Source organism: Polypterus senegalus, chromosome 8 (genome assembly GCF_016835505.1).
Source record: "Polypterus senegalus isolate Bchr_013 chromosome 8, ASM1683550v1, whole genome shotgun sequence".
Lineage (NCBI taxonomy): Eukaryota > Metazoa > Chordata > Cladistia > Polypteriformes > Polypteridae > Polypterus > Polypterus senegalus.
This window is the reverse complement of record NC_053161.1, coordinates 84,111,170-84,127,645: the sequence shown is the minus strand read 5'-3', so window position 1 is coordinate 84,127,645 and position 16,476 is coordinate 84,111,170. Positions and strand designations below refer to the sequence as shown.

The window sequence follows — 16,476 nt, the reverse complement described above, 5'->3', positions numbered from 1 at the left end:
TGTTTTGCAACAGCATAGTGCCCAGAAATGTCATCCCAAATGTCTCAGAGATGTTTTTTCGAATATAAATGACAATTCCAAACTAGCCCTATTCAAGGCTGGCACCTGATGTGCACACAATGCAGTGAATGCTGGAGCTTGCTCTTTTGACAATGATTTACCTTAAGAAGTTTTGAAGAAATTATGTTATGTTTCGAGACTTAAGCACTGAGGTGTATTGAGGCAGGTACCAACTAAATTAAAATTGCTGGTTAAGGGTGTAATCCAGACCACTTCAATAAATGAATGCTTATCTGCTTAATCCACTTCAAAAGTCTATCCTGACTGCTCTGGTCACAAGGATAGGATTAACCCTGTACCGGGCACAACCGCTTCTGCTCCCACACATCCAGTGCAAAAGTCCAGTGTAAAGATGCCAGTCAACATACCCCTCATGTTTGTAAATTCCTATTGTAGGTAACACACTTTATTTTTTTTTCTTGTATACATTAACAAATACAGCTTAATTATGACTGGTGAGGAAGGCAGGCTCTATTGTAGGCACGGAGCTGGACAGTTTGACATCTGTGGCAGAGCGATGGGCGCTGAGCAGGCTCCTGTCAATCATGGAGAATCCACTGCATCTACTGACCAGTGTCATCTCCAGACAGAGAAGCAGCTTCAGCGACAGACTGCTGTCACTGTCCTGCTCCACTGACAGACTGAGGAGATCGTTCCTCCCTCACACTATGCGACTCTTCAACTCCACCCGGGAGGAGTAAATGTTAACATTATACAAAGCTATTGTCTGCTTTACCTGCATTTTTATCACTCTTTAATTTAATATTGTTTTTTATCAATATGCTGCTGCTGGAGTATGTGCATTTCCCCTTGGGATTAATAAAGTATCTATCTATCTATCTATCTATCTATCTATCTATCTAAAAATTATGCATTAAATAAAACACAAAGCATAATAAGATTTTGTTTACTGTTTACCAAGGCTTACTATTCTAAAACAACGGTCAGCAACATCAGAAATCTATTTTTCTTTTTTCAGAAATAAACAATAAGACATGACCTGCCATAATAGCAAAACAGAACAGTTTCATTGTGATAGATGCTAGCAGTACTGCTGATTCAATAATAATACTGGAAAGAAAATTACTAAGCATATGTCTATGCTTCTTCAACAGTTAAGAATGTGTAATAGTTTTTATATAGGTATTTTTGTAGTATGCATTTTGAAACAAAAAACACACAATAGGGTTTAAAAAGAATTTTACTATTATTTCAAGGTACTGCATGAGCAATGTCTTATTGTCGGTCACAATGTACTTGTCCTATTTTATTTCAAAGTATTCTTTGTTCCGTTGTAACAACATTAATTAGACCTGGGTTTCCATCTTAGGTCCTCCCTGTGTGGAGTTTATATTTTCCCCCCATGTCTGCATGGGTTTCCTCTTGGTGCTCCGGTTTCCTCCCACAGTCAAAAGGCACGCAGGTCAGGTGGATTGACGTTGCTAAGAATTGGCCCTAGTGTGTGTTCGTCCTGTGATAGACTGGCACCCTGTCCAGGGTTTTTTTCTGCCTTGCACCCTATGCTAGCTGGGATCAGCTCCAGAATGCCCCGTTGTTCAGGACAAAGCGGTTTATAAAATGACTGCCTGATATATTTGGTATAGTTTGACTGTGGCTTGTTAGATGTCTTCCTCTTCTCATCATTATGTAACACTTTGTTGCCTACTTGAAATATTGAAATCTCATGCAGATTTCTGGTTTGACCGCGGCCACCTGTCTGTTGCCTGTAATGTCATCGAATACAAAACAACACTTTCTCACTGTTATTTTTTAGCCTATAAATTCACAACATTTTTTTTTCTATTTTCAAATATTAAATATTTTTTTGGTTGGTTTTGTGGTAGACAGATGAGGAGGCCCTTTGGGTATAGAAGACCCTCCTTACCAGTGATCATATGCCAGAACAGACTAGCTTTGAGCAATGTAATAGCATACTGTTTATAGTAAACCTAAAAATATTATGCAGTATATTATTGATCTTCTTTTGAATGTCAATCTCTTATGATTTTATAGTGTGAATTTCATCATTAACTCTAGAAAAATATTTCATATAAATATGTGATTGCATGGGCTATTGCCTGTGATTGCACAATAATGAACTTTCTGGCTCCATTTTTTAATCACATTAATACGTAACAGAACACAGATAATATGTAAGATCCTCAAGTAATATTTATGCTTAGAGGTATTACATAAAAATCATAGAAATTACAGCACATACAATTCTGAGTCTCAATGAGATGCAGTATCTCAGAGTGCCTAATTGCTTGTGACATACAAAAATACAATCTGCATTGAAAAATGAAGGTCTAATTAATCACTCTCATTTGACAACATTTTCGTGCAGCCGAAGACATCTATCACTGTACAAGATATTACAGCCAATTTGTTTGTTTTCAGTGATAGAAGGTGAATTATAAATGATCAACAATGCCATGACAATAGTGGGTACAAACTGATTCTACTAAGTAGGTTTGGGAGCTTTATTACCAATAATTTTAATAAAACTATCACATGTGAATTCATTGTTAAAAAAATAATTAAAAATATATACTAAAATATCATTCAGTGAACTAACATTCTGTCAAAAGGCTCTTACTCTTTGTCTTTTATTTACGGCCCCGGAGTGGGTAAATCTTTTGGCACAAAGTCTCGTCTCGCGGGATGTGAGTTCTTGATATTTTTTAGTTTATAATTTAAAAACGGAATAAGAATCTGAAAATCTAACAACATCACATTCAATTTTTACATATTCTGAAAAGAATGATACCAAACATACATACTGTATGTAGGTTTTAAAATAAGCCAGATTTAAAGGTTGACAAAAAAACATGACATAAAAAATCACATAAAATCGTTGCACTTTTAAGATTAGTAATTTATATATAGAGAGTAGATTTATTAACAAGTACCTAGGTTACGTGAAATCTTGTTGTTCTGGAAACATGGTTTATGTAGATGTAAAAGGCTTTATCAGCCCCCAATAGGCGTAATGACTGAAGGCAAAATCACATTTATTCCCCTTTGATACCTTGCGCCCTCATTGCAAAAGCAGTAAGTATACTGTATATATTTGGGATGCACTTTAGTAACATTTAAGGCCAGGTCTCAGTTCCAATCTGAGTGTCTGATACCTTCTGTTGTTATTAAAATGTAAGTTGAAGAGACATACATCAGAGATTTCCGGACAGCTTTAAATGGAAGTTATAATAAATTTGTAAAAATAACTTGTTTCGTCTGGAAATATTACATAAATGATGAGTTAACAGTGAAGTGAATAGAAATACATTTCTATAAGCAATGGTTCATATGATGCATTGCTTGGTGCCATATTGCTTCCTGAAAGAAAAATGATTGACATGTTCTAAACAGGTTAGTAACACTTTAGGTACTGCAAAAATGCATCTATTACTCTTTTACTAATATGTAACAAGACCTTAACAAAGGCTTCTTTGAGTCTTTGTGACACTTATAAAGCATCAATAAAGTGTTTTATCAGTCTCTGCAATGAGACCAACTAAGAAAACTTCACTTGGGAGTGCTCTGAGGTGAGACACATTTCTCTTGATATTTCTTATTCAGCATAAGACCTGTGAATCCAGGAAGGCACGTTGGCACAGTGGTAGTGCTGCTGCTTCACAGTACGGAAACCAGGATTCGCGTCCTAGGTGCTCCCTGCATGTTCTCCCCATATTTGTGTGGGTTTCCTCCCACAGTCCAAAGGCATGCAGATTATGTAAATTGGCCCTAATTCGTGCTTGATGTGTGTGTGTGTGTTTTCACCCTGCAATGGACTGACGCTCTGTCCAGGCTTTGTTCCTGCTTTGCACCCTGTGCTAGCTGGGATAGGTTCCAGCAGACCCCCTAGACCCTGTTCAGGACTAAGCGGGTTAGAAAATGTCTGATTGACCAGTGAATCCTTCATATTAACAAGTCATTTTACAATCATGTCAGTATTACTGCACAGAGATGAATAACCTATCTGCTGATGTTGTCATTATTATTATTAGAACTGAAATAAGTCTTTGTTGAGGTCTTGCTGCATAAGAGTAAGTTAGTAATTGATGCAGTTTTGCGGTATATAAACTAAAGTGTTACCAATTTCCTTTTTTAATTAAAGTAGTGTGAACATGAAAAATGCAATGCCCCAAAAAGTAAAGATTAAAAATGATAAATGGGAGCATTACAACATCTAAATAAGATGGGATTTAAATAAGCATTCAATTTCCTGAAGTAAAATTTATTTTGAAAACATTGCACTGCTGTAAATCAATTTTATATCATGTATAAATAATAGAAATATAGGTCTACCAATCCAGGTCAGTTATGTTTCATTCACTTTAATTTAATATTTATAAACATTCTCTGATGGGATAGCTACAAAAAGTTCTCTATCTGGAGAGCCCCTCTTACCATATATGGAAATGTTACACTGAGTTGAATAGTTTATAGCTGAGCACTGCCAAGGCAAACATGTTCGCATTAGAAACCCAGGAGTTCTGTGAGCCAGCGTACCATAGAGTCATCAGGAGAACTATTTACAAGGTACAAAAGCCACGCTGCCTAATTGGCCTGGAGCCCATGATAGTGAAGGCTGAAAATGTTTAATTAGAAATAATACATGTCTTTGAGGCCTATTTCTAAATATCACACCTTGGCTTTTAGTTGGCTAAATTTACAAGGCTGAAAAAAAATCTGCGAACGAGTAATGCTGTTGACAGCTCAGAATATACCAAACATCCCATCCATTCATATGGGAATTAAATGAGGCTTCCTTGCCAAAGAGGTGGTAGACCAAGTTGCCTCTGGCAATGAATTCTACTGTGGATTTTTACCTTGTTAGGATCTGTAAATGTGCCACAATGCTGTGCTTGGTAGTTTCTGATAGGATGATAGAACAATGATGAAAGGGTTAACTGACAAGAACATTAGGCCTCTTCAGCCTGATGTGCCAACTTAAATAAATGAGCAGCTCAAACTGTTCAACAGAAGGCAATACATTCAACAAACATTATAGGAAATTTTACATGAATGCCTATATGATTAAAATAAATTTGTCTTTGATTTTTAAATATTTATTCTCTTATTATTTATTCACAGGCTTTGCTAATTGTTCACTGACTAAATCTTGTAGAGTACATTCCTGCTTTTCTTATCAGTTCTGTCACTTATATTTCTATTTGGAAAACAAATTATTAATGTATTTATTTTGCCAGTACACTATATTGTGTTTCTTCCTTTTTTTTGTCTTCACAAACTAAGTTATATGTCAGAATAAAAGGGAAACTTTCTTGACTGAAATTTTCAGGGTTGGGGACAGATTATCATCTGTCGGACTTAATGTCACATTTGCATCTCTGTATTATATGATGTCATAGCAATTTATATATTTAAGAAATTAATCATTTTAAAGATTAAGGTTATTAGTAGTGACATATTTATCAAGACATATAATGATATGCATATTATGATTACACTCCAGTCATTGTGACCTTTTTATAGAGGTATCTTAAGTTTCAATTAAAATTTTTAGAATATTGCTCTTAACACTTTAACATTCTTATAGTTTTATCCTGATTTAAACAAAAGATTGATATTTCTTTCCATCTTTTTAACTGACAAATTACTGTAAGTCAGACAAAAGTTCCACTGTCATGTATTCCATTAAACTGTGAATGCCGTCTCTTCTCTCATCTTTCCATTGCAAATGTTATTTAAAATATACAGTACATACATAATTGGAAACATTTTTTTTTCACTGCCCCATGCTATTCCTGGGGAAGATTCATTTGCTTGATGGATACCCTCCACCCACCCCATCCAAAATAAATTTGCACATACACAGAAAAGAGAGAAAAATGCCTCTCCAGCTAAGTTCATAATGAAACACTAAATTGCTCTTTATTACTCTGTCCTCTGAAGGTTGAAATTTGCATAGACTCGATAGACATGGTAATGGTACATGGCACCTCCTAGACAACTGATGAAGAGCATATTCCATTCATTAAAAGTGACTTAATGGCATTTGAGATGAAAGTGATTATTAGGGGTTGGCAAAGCGGGATTAATCATTCTAGACTTGGATGCTCATTTGGAATGGTAAACAAGGATTATGTTATGGTGTCAGTTTATGGGAGGATGGCTTATCAGGTGAACTTTAAGAGGACAGCTATTCTATTGTTTTTCACCCTTTACAAAGAAACAGGCATCCATGTTCTTATCTTTAAATGATCAGTGTGCATGTAATGCTTGCAATAATAAAGTAAATTGTATTTTTGTTTCTTTTATGCCACCATGGATATACTGTGTGTGTGTAGTTACTTACAAAATATAGCAAGGTGCTGCTAATAACTTAAATATCTAGTCATCAGTTCAATCCTTAATATAGTTAAAGTATCTCCTGTCTTCACAATATAATATATTTTCCCCCCTTTTCATTAATAACGAATTCTTTCCAGAAATACACCCATCCGGTTAGTATGCAATTTAAACAGAACTTTCTGCCAAATAAATAAAAATCTATGACTTAATGCTTCCAAACCTTAAATCACAAAGCAAAGAGTAGTTTTCAAAATACTCTAAAGCATAAATTGAATTATCAGATTATGAATCAAATTTATCTTTTAGAATACAGCACATGGAGAATGATAGAGCACTGAGACAAAGCGTAAGACAGAGGTAGAGGTTACATATTTGCATGTCATCCAGAAATGGATGTTCCCCGCCGAGCAGCAATGGAGCAGAACTCACTGATATTATGACTGAACACGAAGTCCCTGTTGTGGCACAGACTTCTTGAATTTGAATGAAGTTGGCTGTTCAGCCTGATGAATGCTTGACTAGCCAATCTCATTTAACCCTTATGTTGAAATCAGCTGGTAAATATTTGCAGTTGAAGTTGAACAGTGCCGTTTAACTTTCAATAGTTTTTATTTAAGTTAGGGAAATAAAATGCTGGATCTCTTAGTCTATAATAATATGAGCCTAGCAACAAGTACATTTTTAATAAAGAATATTTTTTTAAAACCAAGACAGTGTCCCATATTGTTAGCTGTATAACAGTTTAAATAAAATGGTATCCTTTAATGCTACTCATAGCTGCCTGGGTTGCAAACAGTGAATATATAATACATGTGGAATTTTAGTTGGATTTAAGCTTACTTGTTCAATTATAAATACATTACAAATGTTGCTGTTGTGCTTTCAACTTTCTTGCATTTTAGACTAGCAACCTGCACCATGACGGCTTTGTATCTTGTAGTACTGCTGATTTTGCATTGGCAAACACCTGTACCAAGCTGACCTACAATACTGTACAGACAGAATACTTTTTCTTATCTTGTACTTATTTACTGTGACGTCTTATTACATTTTGGTGCCCTAAATAGATGTGCATTTAGTTTCCAGTTGACTGCTGCCTTGGGATGGTTTATAGATGTTTTTTTACTAACACTACCATATCATTCTCCTAAAGTACATGTACAAAAAAAAAAAAAAAAGCTTGTCACGTTGCAAAGGGATTATGAGAAAAAAAATCTTACAAGGCACATTACTGATGCTTACCCTTATCCATATATGTTCACATTTGGAGTGTATTTAGAGTGGTAAACGTAAGAGAGTACACATTCTGAATTAAAATGAAGAGCTCTTATGTTAAGGAAGTGGCACCATTGAATGTAATAAAAAGGGTCAATGATAACAAAGCAGTAACTCCACATCAACCATCCTCCATTTACATAGCTCTGCACACTAAACAAATTGATAAAAAGGAAGAATTAAACAGCAGCTTAAAATAAGCTTCCTTTTAGGATCAATAGTTTATTTAAAATGCAAACATCAACCATTGTGTAAGGATGATGAAGAAGTATGTCTCAGATAAATTAAAACAATGATTGTGAGCACAAATAAGTAGTATTAAGCAAGTCTTCCAATCACTTATAAGTAAAAGAGTTGCAGGTAGACAAAAGAGTCTGTAGTCAATCCGAATAGAGGCTTCAACTTGGGGATGCTATAGTTCAGTTTAATTACAGGTGGACAATAGGTTTTATATTTGTTCTGTGAACCTTTCACTGAATAAGTTTTGTGTGTGAAGGTACTAAAGGATTCCTCTGACATGTTTTAGCATACGTTTGCATGCAAAACCTGTTGCTATTGTTAAAATGTTGAAAATGAGGGAGCTTTGATGCAGAACCACAGATATCATCATATTATGTAATTATTCATATTTTGATCACACTCCATACAAGTTTTAGAGGTTCTATAATATATATTGAATCTGTCATAATGTCATCAAAATATCAAGAGGTTACTCTAGCTGAATAATGTATTTCTTTTGTTATACATATTGAAATATCCGTTTCATGTAAGAAACTTAAAATGGATGTCTAGATCTCATATGGTAATGGGTTCTTAGCGGGTCAGTAAATGAAGAATAAATATCATTTAAATAAATAACCAAAAGGATACCATTTGAATCTTATTTAGGGAAATGCAAAAAGTACACCTATTTGCCTATTTTTACCTTGTTTGTCTTGCGTGGAACAATTTTGCAATCCCATGTTGTAATGGTGGAAGCCACTCTGATCCCATAATTATTGAATGAATATCATCAAATACGATTAAGGGATGTTTTATGAGTGCTGTGAGTAAATGCTTACCAGCTATTTTGGCTGCCTGTTACCTATTGACTTCCTTGTATTGAACAGTCATATTCGAATATAACAAAGTGGTGTTCCATAAACACTTTAGCATGAAAATTCAGCTGTTTGTCCATGTCAAATGTCCCACTTTAGATAGGAGCAGTGATTCACTTGCAATATCATCACTCATGAGTACAGAGGCAACACATTCTTCACAAATGACCACTAAATTCCTTCGAGTTTACATTATGGACTTCTCACTAAAAATTCTGAAGTGGTGAAGCAGTTTTTTGCTTTAATGTATTTTGTTTTTGTTTGCTTGAAGAAAGCTGTATCCATTTCTTCAATGATTAGAACACCTGAAAGTGCATGTCACCATCATTTTCAGTCATGGCGTAGTGAAGTCATTTGCGGCTTGGCTCACATGATATCAACCTAAATGTCAATCATCAACAAAATATTGTAGCTATGACCTTGCAGAATCAGAATCAGAGTATATATATAGACAAAGGCACAAGTATCACGGAGAGAAAATATAAAAATTAAGCCTATAAAGTAAAACAGAATATAAACAAGAAAATAGACTACAACAAATCCTCATTCACTAGGCTCTACAAGTACGTGATGAACTAAATATAATAGATACTATGCATCTGAGTCTCTTATGAAAACCCTAATTTACTAAACAGTAATAGCACACTGAGCCGTAAGTATTTTACATAATAATAATATGTATATAAGTGAAGTATTGCATATTCTGAGAACCAAAAAAAGTTATTCACATGAGAAGCAACAGATGAATTATTGCACATTTAAGTAGTTTAAATGTTCTGAGAGATCCATTAAGGACAGAGGAGAGTGTGGATGACAAGATTCTACACAACATTCTCTGATCTGCCACAGTTTCCAAGTAGTCCAGTTTCTCACCTACCACAGAGCTAGCCTTCTAAGCCTATTAATATATGCCATCTTTATGCTGCCCCCAAACATGCCACAACGAAAATAAATGGCAGTGGCAACCACGCATTAATAGAACTTCTGCAGCATAATATTGCCAACCCAAAATGATTTGAGTCTGCATAGGAAATACAGTCAACTTTGACACTTCTTACATACAGTATGGCCAGTGAGTTCTTAGACCAGTCTAACACCCCCAGGTACTTGTAGACCTGAATTTGTAGATCTCCACATCCACACCCCTAATAGATAGGGAAGTAATAGGAGATTGTGTTCTTTTTGATTCCACCACCAGTTCTTCAGTTTTACTGGTGTTGACCTACAGCTAATTCAGCTCACACCCAGTCAACAAAACTCTCTTATGTTGCAATTCATCACTACGCTGATACTGATGACTGATACTTCCCACAATTGCAGAGTCTTCAGAGAATTTCTGCAAATGGCAGCTCTCTGTGTTGTAGCTAAAATCTGTAGCGTACAAGATGAAAGTAACAGGGAGAGAACTGTCACTAATGGAGTTTCAGTACTACACAGCAAAGTGACAGACACGCAGCCCTGTAGCCACACATACTGTGGCCTTCCACTTAAATAGTCCATGATCCACGAAACTAAGAATGAGGTAACGACTATAATTTTTTAAAAAATTAACAAAGTGATAATTCCATAAACAAAATTAATAAAACATGATTACAAATAAATTAACATGCACAACTACCCTAGCTATGAGTTTCATGTTCAGGCATATAGCATAAAGATGCCCTGTCCAATGAGCATACAGAGGGAAGCTCCAGCTCTTTTCCCTTATTCTTGAGTATCAGTAAACTCATATCTGTTGAAATGGGGGCTATCCCTTATGTAATGACTTACCACCCCTTGGACCAGAAGCTTGCAAACTCTTTTGCTTTGACAAAGACATCCTTCTCTCACATCAGCTTAGTCCAGAAAGGAGCCAAATAAAAACTCTTCTCTGCCCTCTTGTTTCATTTAGTAAGGAGATGTTAATCTAACTAAAAGCATTTTAATAATGATATCCATAATGTTTGGTAGAATTCTTTGTATGCTATTAAGAATTTTGATGTTTATTAGTAAATGTATTTAGTATTTTCAAGCAAATAAATCTAAACCAATTACTTTCTAAATATTATAATTTAAATTTGTCTTGAGGTCAGCAAAAGAGCAGTATTTTGTCTATTCATAATCTTTCAACTCCATGATCAGTTGTTTAAAAACACTTTTGAATGGCACTTGTCTGGAAATGGCATTGAGATATTTATTTTATAGTCCAACTCCAAATGCCATTTTATGGTGTTGACAATCTTCTGTTACCAAGCACTTTGTTTCCATGGGTACGTCTACACAAGGATGTTTTCAGTGAGTTTGATGGAACTGCTTTAAAAACTACTCTGAGGCTCAATTTAAGATGGAGTATTCTTGTGCACATCTAAGATCTCATAGAGTTTGCAATGTTATCAGTATTATTAGTGTCAAGATGCATGGCAGTTGATAACATGTGTTCATAGACACATTTTGGGGATTTGTTTTGTTTTAACTTGACACTTATTTTCTGTAAAGCATGGATTTAAAGATGTACTTCTTGCAGAGAATTATTCTCCCACACATCTGTTATTGTGTTCTCAAATATTAGTGATTTGTAACTAGAAGTTAGCCTTTTCTATGGAGCTAATCTAAAAGTATATTTGTTTCTTTTACTGACATATGAAGGGCATGACAGATGCTATAGAATGGCACTATTGCATCCTCAGATAATTTATTATCTGATTTATCTGAATGTTTTGTGGTATGAGTTACAGCAGATCATTAAATTTAATTTGAATTAAAAATATTAACCTCTATAAAATTGTTGTACTGTTTAATCCCACAATACAAACGTTGAATTAATAGTGGCCATGAAGCATATATCTGGAATTTCAACATATGATACAAGGTTTCTTTTCCCCAAAGGTCTGACCATCTGTTTTCACTAGTGCTGGGCCCTGTGGATGCAGAGTTTAGTGTACAAGCATTAGATGCACAGCAAGGTCCTGCCCTAGGTTGACCATTGGTCCATTGTAAGGAACCCTCAAAATCACTCACAGTGAGCCTGTTCATAGTTGCCCAAACTTGTATGTGTTGTATACAGCAAAGGATTCTGTGATAAGATGGAGTGGTGGCTTTGAGTCTAAGGATCTATACTGATATCTGGAAGATTACTGCCAGAAGGAATCCTATACTGCTGGGCCTTTTTGCAAGGCCCTTAAACTGAAAATTGCTCCAGGGGTGCTGTACAATGGCTGACCAGTGCTATTACCTTAATAGGTCATGCACAAATACTATTTTTCCAATGGGGATTAATAAAGTAAATTAAAAACAAAAGTCTCACTGTCCACTGAAATACCTACAGTCATACTTTTCACAAACTATTTGGCTAAGCTTTGTCTCCCAAATAAACGGCCATCTAGGTTGTTAACTCTAAATGTGGTGTTATAAAACACCTCTATATATGTAACCAATCATTGGGTCTCTCCTGCTCAGGTTCCTTTTTCATTTCTCCATTTCATCATATTCAGTGTTTTAAAACTCTTGCTTTACATAACGATTCTGCCATTGATTTTATGATTTTTGTGTTTGACCTTATACCTCTTTTGACTACACTCTCACTTCCTCTCTTCTACCTGGTGAACTTGATTGGTCTCCTTCTTTTGTTGCTTTTTGTGTGTTACTTTTCTGAGTTGAATGAATCTATTCTTTAACTATGCTGCCAACTGCTTTATTCCTCCCATGAATGACTAAGACCTCAATGTTCACAGACTGCTTCCATCCCAAAGGGGCCTTCACCATGAGAGGCGAAGCAAGCTTGGAGATCTTTGAATAGCTGGGTTTAATGAGCAGTAATGTGATATACTAATTTCAAATGTCAACTTCCAAATCCCAGATCTTGATGTTATCTGGTTAACACTTTATACAATACAGAATTTTAGACACAACAATGATGCTCTAGTCTTATCCTTTCACAACAAATTTGTTCCTAAAATGAAAACTTTTCTACAAACTTGAACATTTAAAGACCAATAAACAAAAGCTTTACTGTAGATAGTTTGGAACACGCATGCTCATTTGCATTAAGTTTTTTTATACAACAATATACAGGTAAGTGTGCATAAAAGCTGACCTGACTAAATCTGCAGTCTCACTTACTTCTTCAGTCTCCAGTTGTACAAGCATTATATTATGTAATACCTTCATAAAATATATCAAATATAACATAGTGTATCTATATTTTGTTTAACAAGCAAGATATACTGTATATTTATATATGGAAAGCATATTATTACAGCTTTCAAACATGGGGAATCTGGATCATACTGTATATTAAATATACTATTTGAATATTTTGGTACTTAAAATATAAGACTAGGGCTCCAATTAATAAAATTTTTTGTGCTCAGCCGTCAGTACTTTTTATCAGCCTCCACTGAGATCTTTAGAGCCCGTGAATGTCAGAATTGACAGGGATCAGTAACAAAAGGGCAGAAGTCATACATGTAAATTCAGTCTGGTGTCATAGCAATAATTGAAAATGTGTCTTGAAGTGGCTTAATTAAGCTATCCTCCTACATGCTTTTCCAAGGCAACATTCTGAATAAAATTAATGAAAACCTTTTGATAACACAGACACGTTCACCTAATCTGAACGATGCTACGGCATGAATTTCACTTACGGTAGTATGGTTCAGATAAATGTAAGCTTAGCAGTTGCTATTATATGAAATATGTTTTTTTTCAACAGATGTTTAATTTCCTCACATATATTAGTATTACTTAAGTTTTTATTTGTTATAAATTACAGGACTGAATCTGTTGCTGAGAAAATGCTGACCAACTGGTTCACTTTTCTGCTGTACAAGTTCCTCAAGGTATTTCTATTTGATACTTAATTTTTCCATCATAGATTTTTCATCTTTATACATTAATATAATCAGCGACCTAAATGTTAAGTATGTGTTTTTAATTTGCTGGCTCGTCTCTCTGTCTCCACATTTCTGCAGACTGATTAAAGAGGGTTAGCGCAGTAAGAAAAATGTTACATATACTGTAGCAGGATTCCTTCATCAAGCTCTAAACCAGTGCTTTATCTGCTACATATGAACTCTTTATATAGATGTTGTCCTAATTCTTCATTGCTATTTTTACTTTCTGTGTTTCATATTTTGATCAAATGGACAGTGTCCTACACATGTGACGGCCACTTTGGTTTGAAAGGCAAAAGTACAAAAATGCTAGAATAATTGCTACACAATCTCACTCATAGTTTTACTTAAATAAAGTACATTTTTGGAGGATATTATATCAAAATGCATTAGTTGATGGGCATTTTTTTAAACTTAACATTTCTATACTTTTTCAATAATATTTTGTTATTTGAGTACTAAAAACAACTGCACAGCTCATGGATATTTACAATATGTTCTACAGAAAAGGGGGAGAGCCAATACAGAACTTAAAACAACCAGGAACAGAAAATAAAGCAAATTCAGAATGAAAAGAGAAAAAGGCCAAAAGCTGCAAAACTTCACCAAAAAACCTACCCCAAAATGCAAAACAGAACGTTTTGGTCAATAAACTTCTCTAAAGATTTGTTACCAGTAAACACTGCAAAAGACTGAATTGAAATAACTGCAAATCTGGACAATGAGGCATTAAAAGGTCAACTTGTGTACAGTTGCACAAGTAACATCATACAATGTGACCACCACCAACATGTTCCCTTGTAGCGGGACAGTATATCATGTCAACAGTTAGCCAAAATGGCCATTTGACAGAGGACCACAAGGACAGAGAAAAACTAATAAGACACAGAAAAAAATTTTAAAGTCTTCATATCATAACACTTGACTTTGGCTACATCCACACTTCTGTATTGTCATTTACATTTAAAAACACAGACATTAGTCTCTGTTTTCTCCTTTTGTCCATACTACCCCAGCATTTTTAACCCCTGAAAATGGAAACTTTTGAAGTGTATACTTCTGAAAACACCAGCTTGGTGTAACAATGTGGACGGGTGAAATTGAAGAACTTCGAAAATACAGACTCTAATTGTAATCTGATTTGTACATGTTTATTACGTAGCCCTTAGACCCTGCTCATTGCAACATCTCATACCCTGGCAGTTTTGTGATCATTCCTGTGGCTCGAGTTACTATCCTTTCAAAGGTTTTTTTGCTGATGTGCATATGCCCAGTGCAGGTGAACAGCTACATCATATTCGTTATAATGTGGCTGGAGATAGCCTGGGTGTCTCCCTGACTGAGAGCCATGAAGAAAGGTGCCCTGTTTAGGATAGGCACCAGCTCCCATTAACTTAAATATAGAGAGGCCCACTATAAACTGCAGAGTGTCCTTCCCTTTTCAAAATATTATTTAAGTTATGGCACATTTACATTACTCTGTATTGCTGGCATATCCATGTCTGTTTTTTTTTTCATGCGGTTCAAGTGAAAAGTTCTGAATGAAGAGAAAGTTACATTTACAGTGATCAAAATAAAATAAGAATATTAAAGAAAAATTCACTGGGAACTTTAAAATGTTATTGTTATTGCAATATTGGCATGCTATAGTATACCATTATATCTTTATATATATATATCCTAGAGAGAAATAGTCTTATGCATTGCACTAATAGGTTTTCCAAGCAAAGTTATGTGCATAGTAAGTTGTAAGGCTGTGTTTTTTAATGAAATTTTTATTGCCAAGTTGACAAAAATTCAAAATGTACTAAGAAGGAACTTGTATTATAATGATCGGATGACGATATAAAAAACAGTATACAATACAGTTTATAATATCTTTCAATACTAAAATATGGGTGTTTTTCTGGCATTTCCTTAGCTTTCCTAGAAGGCAGGATTGCCAAGGCTTTGGGCTGTATGCTGTAAGGATACAAAATAATTTCTTCCAATTGACTTATTTTCTCTATCTCCAGAGATGTTTAACACACAAATACAAATATGCATTTCTTTATAACTATGTTGTGTTGTGCTTTTAACATAATAAGGTATGGTGTACTAGAATATGCACTATATAAAAAAAGCTTGTTGGTCCATATGTTAAAGGAGAAACTTGGTTTGTGTGATATTAATGAACTGCCACATTACGTTCTCCTACCCATTAGTGGTGTGTTTTCAGGAAATGGCTCCTATGGCGTAACACCAATAAAAGATGTTCAGTACTCATGACCCTTCTTTCCCTGTTACTTGAATCTGCTTTTGCCACAGTCCAAGAGCCAGCCTGATAAGAGAAAATAGACAAGTACAAAGAAGCAATATGCGGCTTGTAGATAAGCTAATTAAGCAGCAGACAGGTGTAGGAGCTGTGGAAAGGCCACAATTCTTCGGATTATTGACCTTTTTCATAGTTTTTATGGTAAGAAAAGCCAGCTTTTTCCATTGCTGAATTTCTGCTATTGAGTGAAGCAATCCAGCCTGTAGGAAAGGCGGAGATCAAATTTATCTAATTTGAAGAGGAGTCCGATAAAAGAAAAATAACAATTGTCTTAATCTGCTCAATAGTTTGATGTATGGAAAAGATAATAACCCTTACGTTTTCAACTATGCAAATTCCTTTGAGAAAGCAAAGGTCATTTTAGAAAGGAATACATATGTAGAGCATTATCTTGGTGATATAATTTTCCACATCATGAATAGGCAATGAGGGGTGAAGATCAATAGCCACTTCATGAATGGTATCTATATGCAGTTGTGGAATGAAAGAATACATATTTATTGTAGGGTTTTTTTTTCTTAGTGCACTTTATTTTGAG

At 34.9% G+C, this 16,476-nt stretch overlaps 1 protein-coding gene across 1 annotated transcript in view; it reads left to right on the top strand.

The window, feature by feature from the left end:
- plxna4 (plexin A4) overlaps nt 1-16,476 on the top strand; it is a 748,931-nt gene that overhangs the window by 646,415 nt on the left and 86,040 nt on the right. Inside the window, exon 23 of the mRNA XM_039761357.1 lies at nt 13,504-13,570. Coding sequence (XP_039617291.1) covers nt 13,504-13,570 — 67 coding nt within the window. The remainder of the gene's footprint in view (nt 1-13,503; nt 13,571-16,476) is intronic.